General features: G+C 47.0%; 1 protein-coding gene across 2 annotated transcripts in view; it reads left to right on the forward strand.

Annotated features, from left to right (window-relative positions):
• The first annotated feature begins 7,367 nt into the window (after window positions 1-7,367).
• The window catches only part of LOC308584973 (cytochrome P450 2J2-like), a 62,569-nt gene continuing 42,273 nt past the window's right edge, over window positions 7,368-27,663 (forward strand). Inside the window, exon 1 of one of the 2 annotated variants that reach the window (XM_081190384.1) lies at window positions 7,368-7,938. In XM_081190384.1, the coding sequence (XP_081046510.1) occupies window positions 7,771-7,938 (168 nt within the window). In that variant the 5' untranslated portion in view covers window positions 7,368-7,770. Of the gene's footprint in view, window positions 7,939-25,403; window positions 25,508-27,663 lie in introns of those variants that run through there. The other variant, XM_081190386.1, reaches the window with a different exon arrangement.

The raw sequence follows: 27,663 nt of genomic DNA on the forward strand, positions 1-27,663 counted from the left end.
AAGAGGATGGGGTATTTGTCAGTGGGTTTTATGATTCCTTGCAGTCGTTCAGTTACATCTTGGATCTTAGCCCCGGGGAGACAGCATACTTCCCGAGACATCTTGTCAGGCCCACAGATCACTGCTTCTGTTCCCCTCAGTAGGGAATCCCCTATCACCACTACACGCCTCCTCTTAGCTTTAGTTGGGGTTCTTCTGTGAGCTGTCCGTTCCAAGGTCGCCTGCACATTGCCTGAGGACTGACTTTGCTGCTCGTCTTCATATACCTGATCGACTGTAATGAGGGAGAGATCCTCAAATGGAGTCTGCTCTTCATCTTCCATGCTAGGGGAGAGGACCTCAAAGCGATTGTGTATTTCTAAACAATCAGAGCGAACCCTGGGCCTCCTACTTCTTTGAGTCACGTTTCTCCATATATCTGGCTCCTGTGTTGGTGAACTAGCCTCCTTCTCAGGGAAGTCCCCTGTCTCCTCCTTGGTGGAGATGGTGTGCTCTGTTGCTTCCAAGAAGAGCTCCAGCTCTCTAATTCTTTGGAGCGTAGCTACACGTTCCTCCAGTTGCTGGACTTTGTCTTCTAAGAGGGCAATTAACATGCAATTGCTGCAGGTAAAGCTGCCTGCAACCTTTGGCAAGATGGCAAACATTGCGCAGGAACCGCAGGCGATTGCAGCTGTTCCCTCCCCCTCCATCTTGAGAACGTGTCGTTGGGGGTGGCTACAGCGGTCCTCCATCATAAAAAGTGTGAAGACAGGACAAATAACACCCCCCCAAAAAACCATAGGTCTCCCCCAACAAACGTTTGAGACTAGCTCCCCTAAATCTAAAAGATGGATCAAACTAGGCACGCGCCGCTGCCCTGCAAGCTCTGATAAGCTCCTCCCACAGCTAATCACCTGCCTCAACAGAAACCCTGCCCTCTCTGACCTTTGCACAGGGAGAGCAGCTAATCAGCCACAAAGAAACACACACACAAGAAAACCCTTTTTGCTCCTTCTTCAGCTGCTGCCCTGCAAGCTCTGATAAGCTCCTCCCACAGCTAATCACCTGCCTCAACAGAAACCCTGCCCCCTCTGACCTTTGCACAGGGAGAGCAGCTAATCAGCCACAAAGAAACACACACACAAGAAAACCCTTTTTGCTCCTTCTTCAGCTGCTGCCCTGCAAGCTCTGATAAGCTCCTCCCACGGCTAATCACCTGCCTCAACAGAAACCCTGCCCTCTCTGACCTTTGCACAGGGAGAGCAGCTAATCAGCCACAAAGAAACACACACACAAGAAAACCCTTTTTGCTCCTTCTTCAGCTGCTGCCCTGCAAGCTCTGATAAGCTCCTCCCACAGCTAATCACCTGCCTCAACGGAAACCCTGCCCCCTCTGACCTTTGCACAGGGAGAGCAGCTAATCAGCCACAAAGAAACACACACACAAGAAAACCCCTTTTGCTCCTTCTTCAGCTAAACTACAATTAGCTTGTGAAAGATCATATAAAATTATAGCCAAAATGAATGAAGTAAATTATGTGATCCAGCAAGAAATATGTAAATATGATCAAAACTTATTTTAGAACAGAAAACTGGGCACTGTATGCCCTGCGAGAGGATCCAGGTGAACCAGACATACCATGCTGGGGGGGGGGGAGGGGGGCGGACAAGAGAGAGTCCCAGGGTAGCTTAAAGGGCATAAAATTGGCTCCGACTTTAACCCTTAAACAGCAAGAGGAAGTAAAACAGATCTTGCAGGAATACGAATCCTTATTCCGTAATATTCCAGGAGTGGCCAAGGGTGTGGAACATCAGATAGACACAGGGGAAGCCAAACCCATTGCTGTGAACCCCTACCATATAACAGGAGGGTATGTGGAGAAGGTTGGCAATGAGGTGCGGGACATGTTAAAAGCGGGAATTATTGCACCTTCAGAAAGCCCTGGGGCAGCCCCTATAGTGCTATTGGACAAGACCGATGGATCGGTATGCTTTTCTTTGGATTTCAGAAAACTGAACCATGTCACCAAAGCAGATGCGTATCCCATGCCACGATTGGATAATCTGATAGAGACCATTGGGCGATGTCATTACATCACGTGTTTAGATTTGACCACGTGTTTAGATTTGACCAAAGGATATTATCAGGTCAAAATGAATCCGAGGGACCAAGAGAAGACAGCATTTAGAAGTCCCTTAGGGCTCTATGACTTCAAAGTTATGGCATTTGGGTGAAAAAATGTGCCCACCACGTTCCAAAGATTAGTGGACAAGATTCTAAATGGACTGAGCAGGTGCACAGTTGCCTATTTAGCAGATATTGCAGTGTTCAGTGTGACCTGGGAGGAGCATAAAGTACATTTAAGACATTTACAGCGACTTAAGGAGGCAGGGTTGACTATCACAGCGAACAAATGCCAGATAGGTGGTGTGACTATACAGTATCTAGGAAATATGGTCGGAGGAGGGATAATTAAACCAGTAGAGGCAAAGGTTGAGGCCATTTCCACCTGGTCTACCCCTACTTCCAAAAGGAAGGTACTTGCTTTCTTACGACTAGCAGGGTACTATAGGAAGTTTATTCCAAACTTCAGGGAACTAGACTTCCGGGTTGGCGCCATCGCCGAATGGCGGACTCCCTCCGAGCTCCGGAGGGAGTCTGCTGGGCAGGGGCTGGGTCCTACCGCGCCGGCGACGCGGGGACCCTCAAAAACCACGGGCACGGAGCCCGTGGACATGGGGACTCGGCTGGTACCGTTAACGCCCTCCCGATTCGTGAAGGAGCCTTTTTAAAGGCTACGGATCGGGTGCCGGGGAGCGGCGTGGTGCTGAGAGTCCATCGCTTCCCCTGCCGAGCGCAGCCGCATGCCATTCGTCGGAGAGCGCTGGCTTCTTCCATTGGAAATTCGGACATTTAACAACAACCCGTGAGTAATTGGGTAACCGGGCATAAAAGGAGGAAAAAAGGAATTTTTTTCGGATTCGGCACGAGCGGGGGGGATCTAAAAAGGAAGTCAGTCCCCTCCCTGATTGTAAACATGCTAAAACAAGGACTGGGAAACCAAGATCGATTCAGAAGTTTATTGCTGACAAAGATGATCAATTCCACGATGGGATACTATAAGAATAAGAATTGTGCTGGAGGAGAAAAAGTCGAAGAGGGAAAAGGCAACCCCCCCCCCCTGGGAACCGGGGCGATTCGGAGAACCTGGTGGAGAGAGACGGAGAATTTGACAGCTGTCAAAGTAGCTGTCAAATCTTGAGAATATAAAGAGGACTCTGTTACAAGTATTTTGCTGGTTAATTCTGTTACAATTGGACATAAATATGGATACAAAATGTCAGAGGGAAAAAGAAACAACAATTTGACTTTTGGATTAGAGGACACAAAGTTATTGCAACCCCCCTAGAGGGGCTTCGGGACATTACAAGTGGCGTATGTGGAAAACTACTCTTTTGTCTACAGAGGTGTTCACAATACAATAGAATTTTTCTATTGAAGCAAGAAAGGAACTGGACGTAAGTTTTTGTTCCTGAATAACAAACCTCTGTAGAGATACTAGATTTCGGAATAAGAATGGTTTTGCAGCTGAACAAGACAGAAACCTGAGAAAGCAAGAAACAAAAGAGCAAAGGACCAACTACGTCACAGAAAGAACAATGGGAGGAGTAATAAGGACTAAGGAAAATTAAAGGCCTCTATAAGTCTGGATTTTTGAAGTTAAACATCATCAAAACAAGCAAATTTAAAGAAAACCGGCAAGATGGATTGAGAAAAATCTGGCTGTGGACTTGAGACCTCCAGGCCGACAACACATAGACTGATGGAAATGGGGAATCCAAACCGGGGAAGGGAGGGGGAATTCTAGAATCCAAAGGCTATGTAACCAAATTTTTGAATTTTCTGCTATCTTTTATCTTTTATCTTTCTATTTTGATTTAACATGTTTTGAAAAAAAAAAGGGGGGGGAACTCGTGGGAGGAAACGGGGTAGATCTTGGAGGAAAAATCTTTCTTTTTCTATTTTGTTAAAGATGAGGAGTGATGTTAAGATTGTAATCTAAATTGGCTAATAGGTACAACATATTAGGTTTAAACTGGGAATGAGAGCTTGTGGAACCAAATTAGGGAAAGGGGAATACAGTCGGGAGGGGAAGGAGGGAGTCCCAGAAAGAAGGCTATGAAAATAAGGGTTTAAAGTTGGTCTTTTTATTTCTTTCTTTTCTTTATCTTTTCTATCTTTTCTATTCTGTTATTATGGGAAATTATAATAAATATGATTTAAAAAAAAACAACAAACTTCAGGGAACTAGCAGCACCGTTATCCGACCTTACACGCAAGAAGGAGCCAGACGAAGTCAAGTGGACATCAGCCTGTCAGCAGTTCTTTGGCGCATTGAAAGGAGCCTTGATGTCAGGACCCGTTCTTGCAGTGCCAGACTACAACCAAGAATTCACTGTGTTCACAGACACTTCAAACGCCAGAATTTGGGCTGTATTATGCCAGCCAGGACCAGAGGGAGTTACTGCCTAGAGAAAAGCACCTCTCGATGGTTGAGAAAGAATGCTTGGCAATTGTGTGGGCCCTTCAAAGATTGAAGCCGTATATCTGGGAACGAGGCTTTGTGTTATGTACAGACCACTCACTATTGATATGGCTGCGATTGATGAAGAGTAAAAGTAAGTTGCTGCGGTGGGTCCTATTACTACAAGATTTCAATTTTACCATCAAAAGTGTGAAAGGATCCTTGAACATTGTGCCGGATGCCTTATCACGAAAACCAGAGAGTGAAGGATGAACAGAGACAATTGTTTCCTGCTTGGCAGGGGGTTGGACTCGATGGCCCTTGTGGTCTCTTCCAACTCTATGATTCTATGATTCTATAGGAAAAAAATAAAACAAAACTGTTTGATCAGGAGTGTAACTTTAAGAAGTTAACTCTCCTGAATCGAAACTTCTTAAGGGGGGAGGTATGTGACGTTAACATATGAGAGTGCTGGAGGTTAAATAGTTAAACAGGTTACCCAATCAGAACCCAGGAGGGTGGAGTCAGAGGGACTATCAAACCAGCTCTGGGAGGGGCAAAAAGGGGGAGTTCGTTGGGAGTTGGGTGGTTGGTTGGAGTGGGAGTGAATTGGGATATAGTCTGTGGGTAGGTTGAGTTAGTGTACCGAAATAAGCTGAGTCAGGATGTAGCCTTATTTGAGTTCACCGATTGGGTCTGCATTGCTCCGGGACAGGAGGAAGGAAGTCAAATGACACCAAGGTTGGTTCAAAGAAAGAGTTTATTCTGCTCTCCGGATAGCAGAAGGCACTTGCGTGATCAAGTCCACAGCAAGTCCAAAGAAATGACAAGTTTCATGCAGTATATATATTCTCCAGGCACCCTCTCCCCCTTCCCCAGCCACGTCAGCTTGCACACGCAGGTTGACGTCACAGATGTTCCTGCTCCGGCACTCTTAACCATAAAAGGGATTTCCTTCCTGCACTCCTGAACATAAAAGGATCTTCCTCTTCCTACTCTTATCTTGGAGGAAGGGGTCATCATCTCCGAGAACACGCTTCTGGCGTTTTTCCCAGACTTGGGTCTGTGCATCTTTGTGGTGGGAACATAAGATAAGGCACAAACGTGTTTTCTCTGTTCTACTGGTACAGTTAGGGTCATCCTTGATGTCACAAACTGATAAAGGAGAGAGCTGTGTTCTTGTTATGCATTTGCTCAATGGCTCAAGTTTATGCATTTTAGCTAAGGAAAAATAGGGATTTTGGTGCAGTTTAAAACTTCCTGCACAGTCAGTTTTGGGTTTTGGGAAACCCATTCCTTCAAGGAACAGTTAGGAGCTAGGAAGACAAGTAAATATCTGAGAGGTGGTTTAGTGAGTGAGAGCAGGTAGCGGAAGTTATAGGTCTGGATAGGCACCCCATGATTGTAACTGACTGAGACAGTTTATGAAACCACACGCTTGTTAAACTGCAATCAATAAACAGAAGTTTATGTTGATGGGCAGTTAACCCTTGACTGGACTCAGTATTTGACCCGGTAGGGCCTGGGTGTTGGCAGCGAGAAATAAAGTGGTGGCACAGGGATCAATAGATGGTGAAATGTCCGGGGACCCTGTGTGATCGCCACAGATGGTTTATTAAGTAAAGATGACAAAATTATCTAATATATGTAATTAAAAGGATAGCTGTATGGAGAGGATGGGAAGTTACATGTTCATGAAGAAAATACATAGCCAAAATTTAATGTAACTTTGGTAATCAATGATATGTTTATTTGACTGAAAAAGACGATTATGATTTCATGTTGTATATAGGTATAAATGAACAATAAAGCAAAATTTTAAAACAAAGAGGGGGAAAAGAACGGTGATCTTGTACATTTCCTCCAATGAATTTGGATTCCGTTGGCCTGAGGATAATCCAGTAAATGGTGAAAAAACCTTCCCCAAATTACTGCACTTTGGACAGTGGATGCTTTGCACTGGCGGTGGGAGGTTTTCTGGCAGATGAACCAGACTTTCACTACTACACTCCTTTCGACTGTATGCCCCCTGGTTCCCAGTGTGCCCATTTGTGTTCCAGAGAAACTTGTGGCAAAATTTGTGCTCTCTTTTCTTCTTCTTATTTGGATGGGATTTCCATGCTCTGAAGGAATACTACTTGCTTCTGATAACTTCTTCGACGTTGCTTGTTAAGCATGCTGGCATCTTCTTAGCCCTGGTGGTACCTTTGCTGATCTGTGGTATACATTCTAGCTGAGCACCTAATACTGCAGTTTAAAAATAACTCCCTAGCATTCTGAACATAGGATTTGGCCTTATGCCAAATGAGACCATTGTTCCATCTAGCTCAGTCTTATCTACACTGACTGGCTGTGGCTATCCAGAACTTCAGACGAAACTGTGTCCCAGTTGTACCCGGAGATGCCATGGATAGGACACAGTACTATTTTTCTAGAAAAACAGGTGCCAGAACTCACCGCAAACTCCTCCTCCCTCCTCCTCCTCCTTTCTTCTTTAGAGAACACGTCCAGCCCGATCTTGAGATGCTGGGTCTTTTGCATGTACAATTCACGTCCTACCACTGCGCAACAGCCATTTGTCATTCTTGGGCAGCAGCTGCTACTTTTAAAAATATAATATTTTCTATTTTGACAAAGTGATAATAAATAAGAATAAAAATGTGCACCCTATCCCCGAGACCATTCCATTATAACTATCCAACCTCCCAAAATTTCAACACCTCTTGTGATAGTTTGACCCCTTTCTGTTTTAGCAGCACAAATTCTGCAAACACGTTCCATGTCTCCTGCGTATTCCCCGTCTTACCTTAATAGCACATGTTAATTTATCATTAATAGCTATATTAAGGGCTATTGCCATGAGGGCTGAGGGCTTCCCATGGGCAGTTGCATCGGGCCTTTTCCATATGCAATTTTATTTCATGAATGTATGGTACATATTTTCCCAATGTTTTTAGCACAAATCAGTCTTACACTGGCCAAAATTCTAATTGCAATTCATATTAATCAGACTTCCTGTCATTTGAGTGACACATGTAAGAATGTTTATAGTGTTTGACGGTAGCACATGACTTGGGATCACATTCCAAGGTTACTTGGATATGATGTCAGAACATTTGTTGCTTATTCCTTTTTAATATGAGAGTATATAAAGAGAGAGAAAAGTTGATTTCTCTGAGGAAAGCAAGATCTCCTTAGAGAAAGAGTGTTGAACCTAACCAGGAATCCTAAAAAGTATCCAGGAGAAAGAGAAAGCAAGAGAAGGATGGAAATAGGGGCATTTTTTATTGTTCTGCTGGTGGTTCTTCTGATTCTGCACTTCCTGAAACAGCTCTGGTCAAATAGGCACTATCCTCCTGGACCTCTCCAGCTTCCTCTCATTGGAGGCCTGTGGCGGATTGGGGTGAAGCTTCATGATGATACTTTCATTAAGGTACTTATTTCTAACTCAGTCTAATATGAACAATTATTTTATCTATTTCCCTTAACAACTATGATATTTCACCTTAAACAATAGTAAGGGTTAAAACAGTAAAAGTCATGGCCACAACCAAGTACAGAACAAAATGTGATGAAAAACCTACATTTACTGAAACTGAATTTAATTAAGAATCCCCCAATGTTCCATTGCGAGAGAAGCATCATTCATATTCAGGTCACACAGAATTTTTATAAACTACTTTCATGAGTAGTAAGGTCAAGAAAAGTGGCTAAATAAAAATTTAATAAATGAAAAATTATACAAAATAAACATATATTTTTTAATAAATTCAGTGAACTAGGGACCATCGGCTTGGTGAGGACTGCAGGGCCTGCTCCCTTCCAGGGCCTTTTCCAACTGGCCCAGGGGGCGTGGCCCAGGCCCTTTCTCCCAGCTATAAAGGGACTCCTGCTGCAGGGAAGCCTCGGACCATCGGCTGGGTGAGGACTGCAGGGCCTGCTCCCTTCCAGGGCCTTCTCCAACTGGCCCAGGGGGCGTGGCCCAGGCCCTTATTTGGAACAAACTTTTGGGGAAGCTGGGAAGTGTTTTGCAATTGCTTCCCTGTTCCAATGTGTTTTAAAATGTCCTCAAGCAGTCGGTGGCAATTTAAATTTGTATTTCTTTCCCCCCCCCCTTTTTCTCTTGGGGGTGGGTGGGTGGGTGTAATGGATATTTGGTTGGGGATTAATTTTAGTATAATTGTTCTGTTTTTGTTTTCTGTTGTTTTATTGGTTCTGTATAGTTTGTGTTTTGTTTTTAAGGGGCGGGATCAGGGCTGCCTGGGAGTGAGGCCCCAGCCAACACGATGGCTGGGACAAGTTCCACAGGGGGGAAAGCACTGGGACATCCGATCTCGGTGATCATGGGCAGGAGGCGGAGTTACGCTAAGACCAGACCATGTCATTACCGAGGAGGCAGGTTTAGTCGTTGTTTGAAGACTATCCCTGCCTCCAGGTCTGGCCTTGACCAGATGGATACTGGAATATAATAATAATAATAATAATAATTTATTATTTATACCCCGCCCATCTGGCTGGGCCTCCCCAGCCACTCTGGGCGGCTTCCATAAAAACCAAAAATACAGTAAAATGTCACACGTTAAAAACTTCCCTGAACAGGGCTGCCTTAAGATGTCTCCTGAATGTCAGATAGTTGTTTATCGCTTTGACATCTGCTGGAAGGGCGTTCCACAGGGCGGGCGCCACTACCGAGAAGGCCCTCTGCCTGGTTCCCTGTAGCTTTGCTTCTCGCAGTGAGGGAACCGCCAGAAGGCCCTCGGCGCTGGACCTCAGCGTCCGGGCAGACTGATGGGGGTGGAGACGCTCCTTCAGGTATACTGGACCGAGGCCGTTTAGGGCTTTAAAGGTCAGCACCAACACTTTGAATTGTGCTCGGAAACGTACTGGGAGCCAATGCAGGTCTTTCAAGACCGGTGTTATATGGTCTCGGCGGCCGCTCCCAGTCACCAGTCTAGCTGCCGCATTCTGGATTAGTTGTAGTTTCCGCGTCACCTTCAAAGGTAGCCCCACGTAGAGCGCATTGCAGTAGTCCAAGCGGGAGATAACCAGAGCATGCACCACTCTGGCGAGACAGTCCGCAGGCAGATAGGGTCTCAGCCTACGTACCAGATGGAGCTGGTAAACAGCTGCCCTGGACACAGATTTGACCTGTGCCTCCATGGACAGCTGTGAGTCCAAACTGACTCCCAGGCTGCGCACCTGGTCCTTCAGGGGCACAGTTACCCCATTCAGGACCAGGGAATCCTCCACACCTGCCCGCCTCCTGTCCCCCAAAAACAGTACTTCTGTCTTGTCAGGATTCAACCTCAATCTGTTAGCCGCCATCCATCCTCCAACCGCCTCCAGACACTCACACAGGACCTTCACCGCCTTCACTGGTTCTGATTTAAAAGAGAGGTAGAGCTGGGTGTCATCCGCATACTGATGAACACCCAGCCCAAACCTCCTGATGATCTCTCCCAGCGGCTTCATATAGATGTTAAAAAGCATGGGGGAGAGGACAGAACCCTGAGGCACCCCACAAGTGAGGGCCCAAGGGTCTGAACACTCATCCCCCACCACCACTTTCTGAACACGGCCCAGGAGGAAGGAGCGGAACCACTGTATAACAGTGCCCCCAGCTCCCAGCCCCTCAAGACGGTCCAGAAGGATGCTATGGTCGATGGTATCAAACGCCGCTGAGAGATCCAGCAGAACTAGGAAACAGCTCTCACCTTTGTCCCTAGCCCGCCGGAGATCATCAACCAGTGCGACCAAGGCAGTTTCAGTCCCATGATGAGGCCTGAATCCCGACTGGAAGGGATCCAAATGGTCCGCTTCTTCCAGGCGTGCCTGGAGTTGTTCAGCAACCACCCGCTCAATCACCTTGCCCAGGAATGGAAGATTTGAGACTGGGCGATAGTTGGCCATCGTGGCCGCATCTAAAGATGGTTTTTTAAGAAGCGGTTTAATAACCGCCTATTTCAGCGGGTCTGGGAAGGCTCCCTCACGGAGGGAAGCATTCACCACCCCACGAAGCCCATCGCCCAGTCCTTCCCGGCTAGCTTTTATAAGCCAGGATGGGCAAGGATCCAGGAGACAGGTGGTTGGTTTCACTCGTCCAAGCAGCCTGTCCACATCCTCGGAGGTAACAGATTGAAATTGATCCCACTCAACTTGACTAGACAGAACTCTAGCACTCTCCCGCCCCGGCCCTGCTCCCACGGTGGAGTCTACTTCTTCCCGAATCTGGGCGATTTTATCTGCAAAGAACTTTGCAAAATCATTGCAGGAGAACATGTGGCCCGTACTGGGCCCCGATGTTGCAGGTGGTTCCGCTAAATTGTGAACCACCTGAAAAAGTCTCCTGCTGCTGTTTTCTGCAGATGCAATAGAGGCGGTGAAGAAATTCTTCTTCGCCGTCGCTATCGCCACTTGGTAGGCTCGACGTTGAGCTCTAACCTGTGTCCGGTCAGATTCGGAATGAGTTATCCGCCACCGGCGCTCTAGCCGTCTCAACGATTGTTTCATTGCCCTCAGATCCGTGGAAAACCACGGGGCTGTCCGGGCTCCATGCAATCGGAGAGGGCGCTTCGGAGCCAAACAGTCAATAGCCCTGGTTAACTCCACATTCCAGCGGGCCACCAGGGAATCGGCTGAAAGGCCATCAACATGGGATAAAGCATCCCCTACCACTCTCTGGAAACCATTTGGATCCATTAAGTGGCGGGGGCGGACCATCCGAATTGGTCCCACCTCCCTGCAGAGGGGATGGGTCGCAGAGAAGTCCAGTTGCACCAGGAAGTGATCTGACCATGGCACTTCTTTCATTTCGCTTTTACTTAGTGTCAGATCACCAACATCCATAGAGGTAAACACCAGGTCCAAGGCATGTCCACGGCTATGGGTTGGGCCAGACTTATTCAGGGACAGCCCCATGGAGGCCATGCTTTCCACGAAGTCCCGAGCGGCCCCTTGTAAGGTCGTGTCGGCATGGATGTTAAAATCCCCTAGGACGACCAGGCTAGGTGTCTCCAGGAGAACATCCGCCACGACCTGAAGCAGCTCGGGCAGGGAATCCTTGGTGCAGCGGGGAGGTCGGTACACCAAAAGGAATCCTGTACTGCCCCTATTGCCCAACTTCCAGAACATGCACTCAGAAAACTGGGTCTTCCCAATAGGACGCCTGGTGCAAACTAATGACTTCCTAAAAATCACTGCAACCCCCCCTCCCCGCCCACGTGACCTGGGTTGCTGTGCGTAAGAGAAACCTGGTGGACAAGCAGCGGCAAGGACAGGCCCGTCTGCTTCATCCAACCAAGTCTCTGTTACACATGCCAGGTCAAATCCTCCATCCATGATCAAGTCATGGATGGCAGTGGTCTTACGAATCATTGACCTGGCATTGCACAGCAGCACCTTCAGGTCACGTGGGTATCCCTTGCTGATTCTAGTATCCATCCGGACAGGACCAGACCCGGAGGCAGGGATAGTCCTCAGACAACGACTAAACCTGCCTCCTCTGTAATGACATGGTCTGGTCTTAGCGTAGCTCCTCCTCCTACCCGTGATCACTGAGATCGGTTGTCCCAGTGCATCCCCCCCTGTGGAACATGCCCCAGCCATTTTGTGGGCTGGGGCCCACTCCCCGGCAGCCCTGAACCCTCCCCCTAAAAACAAAATAACACCTTAAACAAACAAACAAAACCAATAAAACAATACAAACAAAAAAATGTAAAAATTACAAAAACATCAAAATAAAAAAATAATAATTCCCCAAGCCCAACCAAACATCCATCCCACCCCCACTCCCCACATACAAAAAATCCAAAGAAAATTTTTAAAAAACATTTTAAAAACACTCTGTGCCTCTCCGGCAGTAACAACTGTCCTAGTGAGGCCTGTCAGGCCCCGCCCCAGGCCAGGTGGTAAGTGGCAGGGAGGAGCAGGGCCCTCAGGCACTCACTCAGGGAGTCTTCCTGGGCAGCAGGCCGCAAGCAGCACGCAGTCCTTGTGAGGCCCCAGGCCCCGCCCCAGGCCAGATGGTAAGTGGCAAGAGCAGGGCCCACAAGCACTCACTCAGGGAGTCTTCCTGGGCAGCAGGCCGCAAGCAGCACGCAGTCCTTATGAGGCCCCAGGCCCCGCCCCAAGCCAGATGGTAAGTGGCAAAAGCAGGGCCCACAAGCACTCACTCAGGGAGTCTTCCTGGGCAGCAGGCAGCAAGCAGCACGCAGTCCTTGTGAGGCCCCAGGCCCCGCCCCAAGCCAGATGGTAAGTGGCAAGAGCAGGGCCCTCAGGCACTCACTCAGGGAGTCTTCCTGGGCAGCAGGCAGCAAGCAGCACGCAGTCCTTGTGAGGCCCCAGGCCCCGCCCCAAGCCAGATGGTAAGTGGCAAAAGCAGGGCCCACAAGCACTCACTCAGGGAGTCTTCCTGGGCAGCAGGCAGCAAGCAGCACACAGTCCTTATGAGGCCCCAGGCCCCGCCCCAAGCCAGATGGTAAGTGGCAAGAATCAACAGGGGAAACCCACATAACCTGAAGGTGTTGCTGTGTAATGCCAGGTCAATGATGAATAAAACCACTGCCATCCACGACTTGATTGTGGATGGAGGATTTGACCTGGCTTGTGTGACAGAGACCTGGTTGAATGAGGCAGATGGGCCCGTCCTTGCTGCCGCTTGCCCACCGGGTTTCTCTTACGCACAGCAACCCAGGTCATGTGGGCGGGGAGGGGGGGTTGCAGTGATTTTTAGGAAGTCATTAGTTTGCATCAGGCGTCCTACTGGGAAGACCCAGTTTTCTGAGTGCATGTTCTGGAAGTTGGGCAATAGGGGCAGTACAGGATTCCGTTTGGTGTACCGACCTCCCCGCTGCACCAAGGATTCCCTGTCCGAGCTGCTTCAGGTCGTGGCGGATGTTCTCCTGGAGACACCTAGTTTGGTTGTCCTAGGGGATTTTAACATCCACGCCGACACGACCTTACAAGGGGCCGCTCGGGACTTCGTGGAAAGCATGGCCTCCATGGGGCTGTCCCTGAATAAGTTGGGCCCAACTCATAGTCATGGACATGCCTTAGACCTGGTATTCACCTCTAGCGACGTGGGTGATCTGACACTAAGTAAAAATGAAACCAAAGAAGTGCCATGGTCAGATCACTTCCTGGTGCAACTGGACTTCTCCGCGACCCTTCCCCTCTGCAGGGAGGTGGGACCAATTCGGATGGTCTGCCCCCGCCACTTAATGGATCCAAATGGTTTCCAGAGAGTGGTAGGGGATGCTTTATCCCATGTTGATGGCCTTTCAGCTGATTCCCTGGTGGCCCGCTGGAATGCAGAGTTAACCAGGGCTATCGACTGTCTGGCTCCGAAGCGCCCTCTCCGATTGCATGGAGCCCGGACAGCCCCGTGGTTTTCTTCGGAGCTGAGGGCGATGAAACAATCGCTGAGACGGCTAGAGCATCGGTGGCAGAAAACTCACTCCGAATCTGACCGGACACAGGTTAGAGCTCAACGTCGAGCCTACCAAGTGGCGATAGCGACGGCGAAGAAGACTTTCTTCACCGCCTCTATTGCATCTGCAGAAAATAGTAGCAGGAGACTCTTTCAGGTGGTCCGCAATTTAACGGAACCACCTTTACCACCGGGGCCTTGTAAAGACCCCAAGATCTCCTGCAACGATTTTGCAAAGTTTTTTGCAGATAAAATCACTCATATTCGGAAGGAGCTAGACACCACCGTGGGAGCAGGGCTGGGGCGGGAGAGTGCTAGAGCCCTGTCTGGTCAAGTTGCATGGAATCAATTTCAATCCGTTACCCCCGAGGATGTGGACAGGCTGCTTGGACGAGTGAAACCAACCACCTGTCTCCTTGATCCTTGCCCATCCTGGCTTATAAAAGCTAGCCGGGAAGGGCTGGGCGATGGGCTCTGCGGGGTGGTGAATGCTTCCCTCTGTGAGGGAACATTCCCAGATCCGCTGAAAGAGGCGGTCATTAAACCGCTTCTTAAAAAACCATCTTTAGACCCGGCCAGTATGGCCAACTATCGCCCAGTCTCAAATCTTCCATTCTTGGGCAAGGTGATTGAGCGTGTGGTTGCTGAACAACTCCAGGCACGCCTGGAGGATGCGGACCATTTGGATCCCTTCCAATCAGGGTCCAGGCCTCACCATGAGACTGAAACTGCCTTGGTCACACTGGTTGATGATCTCTGGCGAGCTAGGGACAAAGGTGAGAGTTGTTTCCTAGTTCTGCTGGATCTCTCAGCGGCCTTTGATACAATCGACCATAACATCCTTCTGGACCGTCTAGAGCGGTTGGGAGCTGGGGGCACTCTTATACAGTGGTTTCGCTCCTTTCTCCTGGGCCGTGTTCAGAAAGTGGTGGTGGGGGATGAGTGTTCAGACCCTTGGGCCCTCACTTGTGGGGTGCCTCAGGGTTCCGTCCTCTCCCCCATGCTTTTTAACATCTATATGAAGCCGCTGGGAGACATCATCAGGGAGTTTGGACTGGGTGTCCATCAATATGCAGATGATACCCAGCTCTACCTTTCTTTCAAATCAGAACCAGTGAAGGCGGTGAAGGTCCTGTGTGAGTGCCTGGAGGCGGTTGGAGGATGGATGGCGGCTAATGGATTGAAGTTGAATCCTGACAAGACAGAAGTACTGTTTTTGGGGGACAGGGGGCGGGCTGGTGTGGAGGACTCCCTGGTCCTGAATAGGGTAACTGTGCCCCTGAAGGACCAGGTGCGTAGCCTGGGAGTCATTTTGGACTCACAGCTGTCCATGGAGGCGCAGGTCAATTCTGTATCCAGGGCAGCTGTCTACCAACTCCACCTGGTACGCAGGCTGAGACCCTACCTGCCCGCTGACTGTCTGGCCAGAGTGGTGCATGCTCTAGTTATCTCCCGCTTGGACTACTGCAATGCGCTCTACGTGGGGCTACCTTTGAAGGTGACTCGGAAACTACAGCTAATCCAGAATGCGGCAGCTAGACTGGTGACTGGGGGCGGCCGCCGAGACCACATAACACCGTCTTGAAAGACCTACATTGGCTCCCAGTACGTTTCCGAGCACAATTCAAAGTGCTGGTGTTGACCTTTAAAGCCCTAAACGGCTTCGGCCCAGTATACCTGAAGGAGCGTCTCCACCCCCATCGTTCTGCCCGGACACTGAGGTCCAGCGCCGAGGGCCTTCTGGCGGTTCCCTCATTGCGAGAAGCGAAGCTACAGGGAACCAGGCAGAGGGCCTTTTCGGTGGTGGCGCCCGCCCTGTGGAATGCCCTCCCATCGGATGTCAAGGTGATGGACAACTACCAGACATTCAGAAGACATCTTAAGGCGGCCCTATTCAGGGAAGCTTTTAATGTATGATATTTTAGTGTTTTTTGGTTTCTGTGGAAGCCGCCCAGAGTGGCTGGGGAAACCCAGCCAGATGGGCGGGGTACAAATAATAATAATAAATAATAATAATAATAATAATAATAATAATAATAATTATTATTATTATTATTATTATCTGAATTTGTTGATTCCAGGCACTGCTGCTGTGTTACGTACAAGGGCATTAGTATAAAACCACACAAAAGTTGAAAATGTGCATTCAGAAATTACCAATTGTTATAGGAATTTTAAGGTCTAAAAAATAGAATAAATGTTGATAATTAAACAAGGTAAACACACATGTTGTTGTTGTTGTTGTTATTTAGTCGTTTAGTGGTGTCCGACTCTTTGTGACCCCATGGACCAGAGCACGCCAGGCACTCCTGTCTTCCACTGCCTCCCGCAGTTTGGTCAAACTCATGCTGGTAGCTTCGAGAACACTATCCAACCATCTTGTCCTCTGTTGGCCCCTTCTGCTTGTGCCCTCCATCTTTCCCAACATTGGGGTCTTTTCCAGGGAGTCTTCTCTTCTCATGAGGTGGCCAAAGGATTGGAGCCTCAGCTTCACAATCTGTCCTTCCAGTGAGCACTCAGGCTGATTTCCTTAAGAATGGAGAGGTTGGATCTTCTTGCAGTCCATGGGACTCTCAAGAGTCTCCTCCAGCACAATAATTCAAAAGCATCAATTCTTCGGCAATCAGCCTTCTTTATGGTCCAGCTCTCACTTCCATACATCACTACTGGGAAAACCATAGCTTTAACTTTACGGACCTCTGTTGGCAAGGTGATTTCTCTGCTTTTTAAGATGCTGTCTAGGTTTGTCATTGCTTTTCTCCCAAGAAGCAGGCATCTTTTAATTTCGTGACTGCTGTCACCATCTGCTGTGATCATGGAGCCCAGGAAAGTAAAATCTTTCACTGCCTCCATTTCTTCCCCTTCAATTTGCCAGGAGGTGATGGGACCAGTGGCCATGATCTTAGTTTTTTTGATGTTGAGCTTCAAACCATATTTTGCGCTCTCCTCTTTCACCATCATTAAAAGGTTCTTTAATTCCTCCTCGCTTTCTGCCATCAAGGTCATGTCATCTGCATATCTGAGGTTGTTGATATTTCTTCCGGCAACCTTAATTCCGGCTAGGAATTCATCCAGCCCAGCCTTTCGCATGATGAATTCTGCGTATAAGTTAAATAAGCAGGGAGACATTATACAGTCTTGTTGTACTCCTTTCCCAATTTTGAACCAATCAGTTGTTCCATATCCAGTTCCATAATCCAGCACATGTTTGCTATTTGGTCTCTGGTTCCTCTGCCTCTTCTAAATCCAGCTTGCACTTCTGGGAGTTCTCAGTCCACATACTGCTTGAGCCTTCCTTGTAGAATTTTAAGCATAAACTTGTTAGCATGTGAAATGAGTGCCATTGTGTGGTAGTTGGAGCATTCTTTGGCACTGCCCTTTTTTGGGATTGGGATGTAGACTGATCTTCTCCAATCCTCTGGCCACTGCTGAGTTTTACAAACTTGCTGGCATATTGAGGGTAGCACCATAACAGCATCATCTTTTAAAACACACATACGTAAGTATATAAACCACATGTCTAAAATAGTTGTTGTTTAGTCGTTTAGTCGTGTCCGACTCTTCGTGACCCCATGGACCAGAGCACGCCAGGCACTCCTGTCCTCCACTGCCTCCCGCAGTTTGATCAAACTCATGCTGGTAGCTTCAAGAACACCATCCAACCATCTCATTCTCTGTCGTCCCCTTCTCCTTGTGCCCTCCATCTCTCCCAACATCAGGGTCTTTTCCAGGGAGTCTTCTCTTCTCATGAGGTGGCCAAAGTATTGGAGCCTCAGCTTCACGATCTGTCCTTCCAGTGAGCGCTCAGGGCTGATTTCCTTCAGAATGGAGAGGTTTGATCTCCTTGCAGTCCATGGGACTCTCAAGAGTCTCCTCCAGCACCATAATTCAAAAGCATCAATTCTTCGGCGATCAGCCTTCTTTATGGTCCAGCTCTCACTTCCATACATCACTACTGGGAAAACCATAGCTTTAACTATACGGACCTTTGTTGGCAAGGTCTAAAATAGTACAGGAGAGCAATCCAAAAGTCATTTTGGCTCTCCTAAAGATTCTCAGTATTTCCTCTGCCTCTTTAATCCCCCTTGTCTGAGAACACGTAGGCAGATAGCAGTCAAGGAAAGTTCCTGAAGGGATTCCTCTCCTATAGCAATGAATCTCCTTTGTATTAATTGTCATTGTTTGCCCAGATGCTCTGCATTGAGGGATGTCTGATGGGCATCTTGATTGTCTTATCAAATACTAATGTTTTGTTTAAACCGTGTCTGGAACTATGTAAAACTTGCTAAATACTCAGGGATATCACATCTTGGCTTGCCTCAACCACAGTAAACCCACCTTGTGTGTGACGTAATTTCTGACTGTTTGTAGAGGGGATGTCCTCCGTCTCCACACCAAAATGCAAATCCTTAAGAGAGATGTTTCTTTTTGGTTCTGGGTCTCTCTTGTCTCCTTACAAGGAGTGGAGGGAACTCTGTTGCAATGGAAAAAATAAATATCTGCCTTGCTTTCACTGCACCCTCCCTCCATCCATTCAGAGGTAGCAGGGCAGCAGTTGAAGAAGGAGCCAAAAGGGTTTTCTTGTGTGTGTGTGTGTTTCTTTGTGGCTGATTAGCTGTTCTCCCTGTGCAAAGGTCAGAGGGGGCAGGGTTTCTGTTGAGGAAGGTGATTAGCTGTGGGAGGAGCTTATCAGAGGTAGCAGGGCAGCAGTTGAAGAAGGAGCCAAAAGGGTTTTCTTGTGTGTGTGTGTGTGTGTGTTTCTTTGTGGCTGATTAGCTGTTCTCCCTGTGCAAAGGTCAGAGGGGGCAGGGTTTCTGTTGAGGAAGGTGATTAGCTGTGGGAGGAGCTTATCAGAGGTAGCAGGGCAGCGGGGCGCGCAGTTTGATCCATCTTTTAGATTTAGGGGTGCTAGTCTCAAACGTTTGTTGGGGGAGACCTAGGTTTTTTGGGGGGAATTATTTGTCCTGTCTTCATGCTTTTTATGATGGAGGACCGCTGTAGCCACCCCCAATGACACGTTCTCAAGATGGAGGGGGAGGGAATAGCTGCAGTCGCCTGTGGTTCCTGCGCAATGTTTGCCATCTTGCCAAAGGTTGCAGGCAGCTTTACCTGCAGCAATTGCATGTTGATTGCCCTCTTAAAAGACAAAGTCCAGCAACTGGAGGAACGTGTAGCTACGCTCCAAAGAATTAGAGAGCTGGAGCTCTTCTTGGAAGCAACAGAGAACACCGTCTCCACCAAGGAGGAGACAGGGGACTCCCCTGAGAAGGAGGCTAGTTCATCAACACAGGAGCCAGATATATGGAGAAATGTGACTCAAAGAAGTAGGAGGCCCAGGGTTCGTTCTGATAGTTTAGAAATACAAAATCTCTTTGAGGTCCTCTCCCCTAGCATGGAAGACGAAGAGCAGACTCCATTTGAGGATCTCTCCCTCATTACAGTCGATCAGGTATATGAAGACGAGCAGCAAAGTCAGTCCTCAGGCAATGTGCAGGCGACCTTGGAACGGACAGCTCATGGAAGAACCCCGACCAAACCTAAGAGGAGGCGTGTAGTGGTGATAGGGGATTCCCTACTGAGGGGAACAGAAGCAGTGATCTGTGGGCCTGACAAGATGTCTCGGGAAGTGTGCTGTCTCCCCGGGGCTAAGATCCAAGATGTAACTGAACGACTGCAAGGAATCATAAAACCCACTGACAAATACCCCTTCCTCTTGGTTCATGTGGGAACCAATGACACTGCAAGCAATAGCCTCCAGAAGATCAAAAGAGACTACGAGGCTCTGGGCAGGAAATTGAAGCAATTAAATGCACAAATTGTCATCTCATCTGTCCTCCCAGTTGAACGACGTGGCCCAGGGAGAGAGGGAAAAATAGTGGAAGTGAACAGCTGGCTTCGCAAATGGTGTAAACAGGAACGGTTTGGATTCTTAGATCATGGACTGCAGTTTCTTGAAGATGGACTTCTGGCAAGCGATGGGCTGCACCTCACAACGGTTGGGAGAAATGTTTTTGCCAAAAATCTCAGAAACCTCATCAGGAGGGCTTTAAACTGACTAATGTGGGGGAGGGAGACAGTGCTCCTGAAGGTAGGAGTCTATCAATTGATGAAGATGATCATCCAAATGTCATAGACCAAATGGAGCAAACAGCACGCAGACCTAGTGGTGGGAGGAAAAAATCCTTAAATAAGAGACACGGGGGAATGATTAATGGACTTCAGTGTCTGTACACTAATGCGCAAAGCATGGGAAATAAACAAGATGAGCTTGAGCTCTTGGTACAGCAAACTAAATATGACATAATAGGCATCACTGAAACCTGGTGGGATAAGTCCCACGATTGGAATGTAATAATGGGGGGATACAATCTATTTCGGGGAAACAGACCAGACAAGAAAGGAGGAGGAGTGGCGTTATATGTCAGGGATGTGTATACCTGTGAAGAGATCCAAGATTTAGAACCTCAAAGCCAAAGTGAGAGCATTTGGGTCAAAATTAAGGGAGAGAAGAATAACAGAGACCTCATTGTGGGAGTTTACTATAGATCCCCAAGCCAAACGGAGGACATAGATGATGCCTTCCTGGAACAGATGGCCAAGCATGCAAAAGGAAGGGAGATAGTAGTAATGGGGGACTTCAATTACCCGGATATTTGTTGGATGTCAAACTCAGCCAAGAGCATAAGGTCAAACAGATTCCTCACTGGCCTTGCAGACAACTTCATTGTCCAGAAAGTGGGAGAAGCAACAAGAGGAACAGCCATTTTAGATCTGGTCCTAACCAATGTTGATGAGCTGGTTAGTGGGGTAGAAGTGGAAGGATCATTAGGCGCGAGTGATCATGCTCTTCTGAAGTTTACTATACAGCAGAAAGGAGCAGCCAAGCATACTAGGACTCAATTTCTTGACTTTAAGAAAGCCGACTTCATAAAACTTAGGGAAGTGCTGGGTGAGATCCCATGGACAGTAATACTAAAAGGAAAGGAAGTTCATGATGGCTGGGAGTTTGTTAAGAGAGAGATAGTAAAAGCACAATGTCAGGCAATACCAATGAGACGGAAACATGGAAGGTGCCTAAAGAAGCCAGGGTGGCTATCTATAGAACTTTTAACTGAGTTAAGATTAAAAAAGGATGTGTACAAAAAATGGAAAAGGGGGGAAACCACCAAAGAGGAATTCAAACAAATAGCCAGCATGTGTAGACACAAAGTCAGAAAAGCTAAAGCACAGAATGAACTCGGGCTTGCTAGAGAGGTTAAAAGCAACAAAAAAGGCTTTTATGGGTATGTTCATAGCAAAAGGAAGAATAAAGAAATAGTGGGGTCACTCAGAGGAGAAGATGGTGAAATGCAAACAGGGGACACAGAAAGGGCTGAACTCCTCAATGCTTTCTTTGCCTCAGTCTTCTCCGATAAAGAAAACAATGCCCGACCTAAAGAATTTGGAGCAAATGATTCAGCAAAGGAAACACAGCCCAGAAAAACTAAGGAAATAGTACAAGAATACTTCGCTAGTTTAGATGTATTCAAGTCTTCAGGGCCAGATGAACTGCATCCAAGAGTATTAAAAGAACTGGCAGATGTGATCTCAGAACCACTGGCAGTCATCTTTGAGAATTCCTGGAGAACAGGCGAAGTCCCAGCAGACTGGAGGAGGGCAAATGTTGTCCCTATTTTCAAAAAGGGGAAAAGAGAGGACCCAAATAATTACCGTCCAGTCAGTCTGACATCAATACCAGGGAAGATTCTGGAGCAGATCATTAAGCAAACAGTCTGTGAGCACCTAGAAAGGAATGCTGTGATCACCAATAGTCAGCATGGATTTCTGAAAAATAAGTCATGTCAGACTAACCTGATCTCGTTTTTTGACAGAATTACAAGCCTGGTAGATGAAGGGAACTCAGTGGATATAGCCTACCTTGATTTCAGTAAGGCATTTGACAAGGTGCCCCATGATATTCTTGTAAAGAAGCTGGTAAAATGCGGTCTTGACTATGCTACCACTCAGTGGATTTGTAACTGGCTGACTGACCGAACCCAAAGGGTGCTCATCAATGGTTCCTCTTCATCCTGGAGAAGAGTGACTAGTGGGGTGCCACAGGGTTCTGTCTTGGGCCCAGTCTTATTCAACATCTTTATCAACGACTTGGATGATGGACTCAAGGGCATCCTGATCAAATTTGCAGATGACACCAAACTGGGAGGGGTGGCTAACACCCCAGAGGACAGGATCACACTTCAAAACGACCTTGACAGATTAGAAAACTGGGCCAAAACAAACAAGATGAATTTTAACAGGGAGAAATGTAAAGTATTGCACTTGGGCAAAAAAAATGAGAGGCACAAATACAAGATGGGTGACACCTGGCTTGAGAGCAGTACATGTGAAAAGGATCTAGGAGTCTTGGTTGACCACAAACTTGACATGAGCCAACAGTGTGACGCGGCAGCTAAAAAAGCCAATGCAATTCTGGGCTGCATCAATAGGAGTATAGCATCTAGATCAAGGGAAGTAATAGTGCCACTGTATTCTGCTCTGGTCAGACCTCACCTGGAGTACTGTGTCCAGTTCTGGGCACCACAGTTCAAGAAGGACACTGACAAACTGGAACGTGTCCAGAGGAGGGCAACCAAAATGGTCAAAGGCCTGGAAACGATGCCTTATGAGGAACGGCTAAGGGAGCTGGGCATGTTTAGCCTGGAGAAGAGGAGGTTAAGGGGTGATATGATAGCCATGTTCAAATATATAAAAGGATGTCATATAGAGGAGGGAGAAAGGTTGTTTTCTGCTGCTCCAGAGAAGTGGACACGGAGCAATGGAACCAAACTACAAGAAAGAAGATTCCACCTAAACATTAGGAAGAACTTCCTGACAGTAAGAACTGTTCGACAGTGGAATTTGCTGCCAAGGAGTGTGGTGGAGTCTCCTACTTTGGAGGTCTTTAAGCAGAGGCTTGACAACCATATGTCAGGAGTGCTCTGATGGTGTTTCCTGCTTGGCAGGGGGTTGGACTCGATGGCCCTTGTGGTCTCTTCCAACTCTATGATTCTATGATTCTATGATTCTATCTCTTACCCATCATGGACTTAGGGGACTCCGCCCCTTGGGGAGTTGGGCAGCAAAAACCAACCACCCCTATTTTTTCTATATCACAATTGAATAGGTAAGTTGTTGCATAGTCAGTTGTGGAGGAACCCTCTTCATCACCCTGGGCGGTATGCCAAGGGGCAGGGTAAGGCGAACCGCCCGGCAGCCCGATTAGACTATGTACGGACAGCAGCCCATATGGACACCGTGCGTGAGCGGCAGCTCATACGAATGCCGCAAGTGGCGCCCATACTGACTGCTTGCATGCCCTTCGCCACTCCACAGCTGGGGGGAGGCAGTGGCCCATCTTGATACCCCCCCCAGGGTGGCACCCGGGGTGACCTGCCCCCTCTGGCCCCTCTTCATATGCCACTGTGTATACTGTTACATGTTATGTGCTTCCTTGGCGTTCTTTACCTCCATTCCTTCAAATCTTCTAGAGCCATCACTTCTGGTGTATATGAACATTATATATAAAAAGAAACCCCACAGCACTGACCACAAACACATAAGAAAATGCATTTTAAAAAGAGTGAGCACAAAGATCACTCTGCATTCATTCATGGCAGCATTTATCTGTATCTGTTGCAGACCTGCGTATGCTATTCAAGATGTTAAGCCTGGAAAAGTCTTCATCTTGTTCATTGGAAATACAAACACTTAAAAAAAAAGCAATTCAAAGACTAATACAGCAAATTGCATCTCTGCAGTAAATGCTAATCGCCAGGTAATACTCCCAGCAAGAGCAAAGGGCCAGGTCTGTAAAATCAGCATCAGACAGTCATTTGAAAGCACCAGCTGCAGCTGTGAGACTAATGGCATTGGGACAGGAAAGGTGCACAGGCTGATCCTGCTACCACTTACTAGTCAACAATTCTCATAGAGAAAATGCAAAAAATTGTTTGTATCTGCAGGATGAAAGACGCTTAAATCTGAAAGACACCACACAAAACAAACAGCTGAGCTGATGAAATAGTTTATTGCAATATACTCTGGAGCTTGTCCTCCCACTCTTCCCATGTGTGATGCAACATGGCCCAGAATGCTATGCACTTCTCCTCTTCCAACAGATGAATGGACACCAAGTTCACTTGGCAGTGTAGCAGGAGATCATTATCTATTCCCAGGAAAGCCATGGGACTTTTGTAGCTTATATGTAGCCAGGGAAGACACGAGACAATATTTAATTTGTTTGTTTGTTTAATACATTTATAAGCCAAATTACTCAGAGAGGTATTTCTTAATTCCTTACCACTTAACTCCATCCTCTTCTTAATTCCTTACCACAACTTTGGGTAGCCTTCCCCAAAAATTTCAATGTGCGGGGGTGACAAAAGAAATTCTGTACCAGGTACCACCTGACCTTGCTACGCCTCTGCTGTTGTGACCCACCGTGGGAGGGAGTAAAACAAATGGGTTGGAATGAAGGAAGGAATGAAAGAAAGAAAGAAAGAAAAAGAGTTGCTGGCAAGAGAAGAGAATATAGTGAGATGCTTAAGAGGTGAGGAAGGCTGAAGCTCACATATTAGGTTGAAATAACTATCTGAACATAGCATTCCTCTTCTCTCTTTTGACCCAAATGGTAGATGGCAAAGAAATATGGAAACATTTACACCCTTTGGGCAGGATATCAACCCTTCATAATACTGTCTGGATTCCAAGCAGTGAAAGAAGCGCTCATTGACCACTCTGAAGAACTTGAAGACTGACCACAGACTCCTTTCCTTATGGCTATGGCAAACGGAAAGGGTAAGTAGTGAAGAATGAGAATTTCTGCTGGTACTTTCCCTGAAGAAAACATTTAAGTGGCTGTCTGGAAAAAGAGAACAAAGGTTTTCTAATAATGTGGTACTGAACAGGAAATAGGGGTTTTATGCAGTGCCAGTTCTTATCTGAGAAGACTCACTAAAATTAATGGGCATGGCTAATGTGGGTTTATTAATTTCCATTAGTCTACTCTAACAAGTGCTTTATGGAAGTCAGAATTGTACTGCACTGTGGTTAGACTGAACTGCAGGTAGAAGCTTGTTTCCTGTTGCAGTTGCAATGCATTGACTGTCCTGGCCCTCAGCGCTGGATGAAGGGCTTGAACTCTCTGCTCTTTCTGCTGAAGGCTTTGATGCCTACATCAGATCAGAACATTGCCAAGACACAGCTTACAAGGTGGAGTAGGTACATAAGAATAGGTAATAGACACGCAGCTAAATGCTAGCTAAGATGTTGATCCAACTAGTGATACACCCCCCACACCTTCCTTTTGGAGATTGAGGTGGGTGACTGGCATCCAAGGTCTGGGAAGCAAGTGGGCACTCCTTCAAATGGGTTGGGCCTGCAAGGTTTGTTCATACCTGGCATCTCTATGTCCTTAATGGAGGAGACAGTGTTGGTGCCAGCTTGGCACCCAATTTAGTCTTAGTCACCTCCTCAGAACGGAGAGGCAGCTCACTGGCAATTCTATTTTGCATAGTGGTTCTGATCCTCTCTCCAGGTCAGTTTCATAGAATAGAACTGGGTGCTTGTATTTCAATCCCTTGGCAGTTATGCTCTTGTCACAGTTTACCATTTGGTCCCCAATTCATTTTAACTTCTGCATGAAGCCTTTGGCAGCAGTGATTAGCAGATTTGGGGCAAGATGTCATCAACACCCTGATGATGCTCACCTCTATTGCTCTGTAACATCTGAATCGGGAGAACCCATGCAAGCTCTGGATGTGCTGGATAAGGTGGTGGGTTAAATGAGGACCAATAAAGTGAGTCTGAATCCTGGTAAGATGGAGGCATGTTAGGTGGCTCTTGAGTCTAGATAATTGGTCAGTTGCCTGCTATGGCTAGGGCTGTACTTCACCTGAGAGAACCAGCTCATAGTCTAGAAGTGTGTCTGGATCCATCTTTGTTGCCTGAGGCCCAGGTGACCTCACGGCCTTCTACCACCTTCATCAGGCAAGGCAGCTTTGACTAGTAAGATAGCTAAGGTGGTTTCTGGACCAGGTTTGGCAACCTCCAGGCTAGATTACTGCAATGTGCTGTATTTGGGGCTGCCCTTGAGGTTAATCAGGGTGAAAAATGAAGTGGATCAACTGTTCATATGGGCAGGATATAGCCAACATTTTAGCCACTGTTGAAAGAATTCCACTGGCTGCCAATTAGCTACTGTGATAAGTTCAAGGAGGTGGTTTGGGTGTAGAAAGGTCTATACAACTTGGGTTCAAGATGCCTGCAAGATCATCTCATTCCCTTTATACATCGTCAATCACCGTACTCCGCAGGTGACGGTCTTCTGAAGATACCGTCTTATTAAGAGTCTAGGGTTGCCATATTTGGAAGACAAAAAAGAGGACACATTTGCCAACTTCTACTTTTAACTATGGATCAGACTTTTAACCCAACATATGGCAAGCCTAGCTTAGGCATCCTCCAGTAAACTTTGTACTGATCATTCATAATGATTTGTGCTCAATTCTTTCAAGGGTATTATATCCAACTGCATTTTCAATTGTGCCTGCAAAGAATTTGAGGTTGTCATACTGGTTAATTTCCATTCAGTCATATCGCTTAACTTCCTGCTGAAAACCACAAATGCACAAACTTGTTACAGTATTGTCCTGCTTTCCCTGTTATATAGCTTCCCCACACAGTAATAATGTGGTAGCATTCAGGAAGCATCACAGAACTAACAAAGCAGAATAAATTGACCACCAATGCACTACTGTCATGTCAAGAATATGCTGCAGAAAACATCCCCAATAAAATCCCAGTCTGGCTTGGCCAGTAGAAAAATAACTTGTTGACATCACACATCAGCCAAATTATATCTTTAAAAATAGTGTGGAAAACTTAGCTGAATTGGGGTTGTGACTGAAAATAACAGCAGGCGTTTACCGCTATGAGAAAACTCATGTGATATCTGCAGGTTCAGTCTTTATGGCAGAAATTGGCAGACCTGTCCAGAGATCTCTCATTTTATGCAGGACCTTCTGGGACCACCTGATTTCTGTTCTATTATCCAACAAATAACCAAAACATTTGGGTGAATCACTAATAATTTCCTGAATGACGACAGGAAATAGAAAGTGAGATTCTGTTAGGCATTGTGTGAAGCAAATAGTGCTGGCCTATATTGCAGAGATACCCGCAAAATACACTGAGACAGACTTCACATCGTCTTGTAATTGTAATCTTGAGATACTGAATAGCTTGCACATTCAAGGGCATGAACTTCAGTTTCTTCTTGAATGGTAACTTAATTGTATCATTAATTTCTGTAAAGAAGAATTTCTCACTGATTTTCCATAGGTATTCCATTTTCCAATGGGCACACCTGGAGGCAACAGAGACGGTTTGGTATTGTTACTATGCGGAAGCTGGGACTGGGGAAGAAAGGCATGGAGCACCAAATAGCAAAGGAGGCCAATCAGCTCGTGGAGGTTTTGGCACATTCAAAGGGTATGTGATGAGGGGTGATGGTGCTGAGCTGCGTATGAAGATATATTTGTGTATTACCTCTGTCCATTTTAGAAAGGAATGTGATATGTTTTTCTTGGTTCCTAATGGAGATCACGGGTGGTGCTGTGGGTTAAACCACAGAGCCTAGGACTTGCTGATCAGAAGGTCGGCGGTTCGAATCACCACAGCGGGGTGAGCTCC

The sequence above is a fragment of the Podarcis bocagei genome, assembly GCF_964188305.1.
Source record: "Podarcis bocagei genome assembly, chromosome: 4".
Lineage (NCBI taxonomy): Eukaryota > Metazoa > Chordata > Lepidosauria > Squamata > Lacertidae > Podarcis > Podarcis bocagei.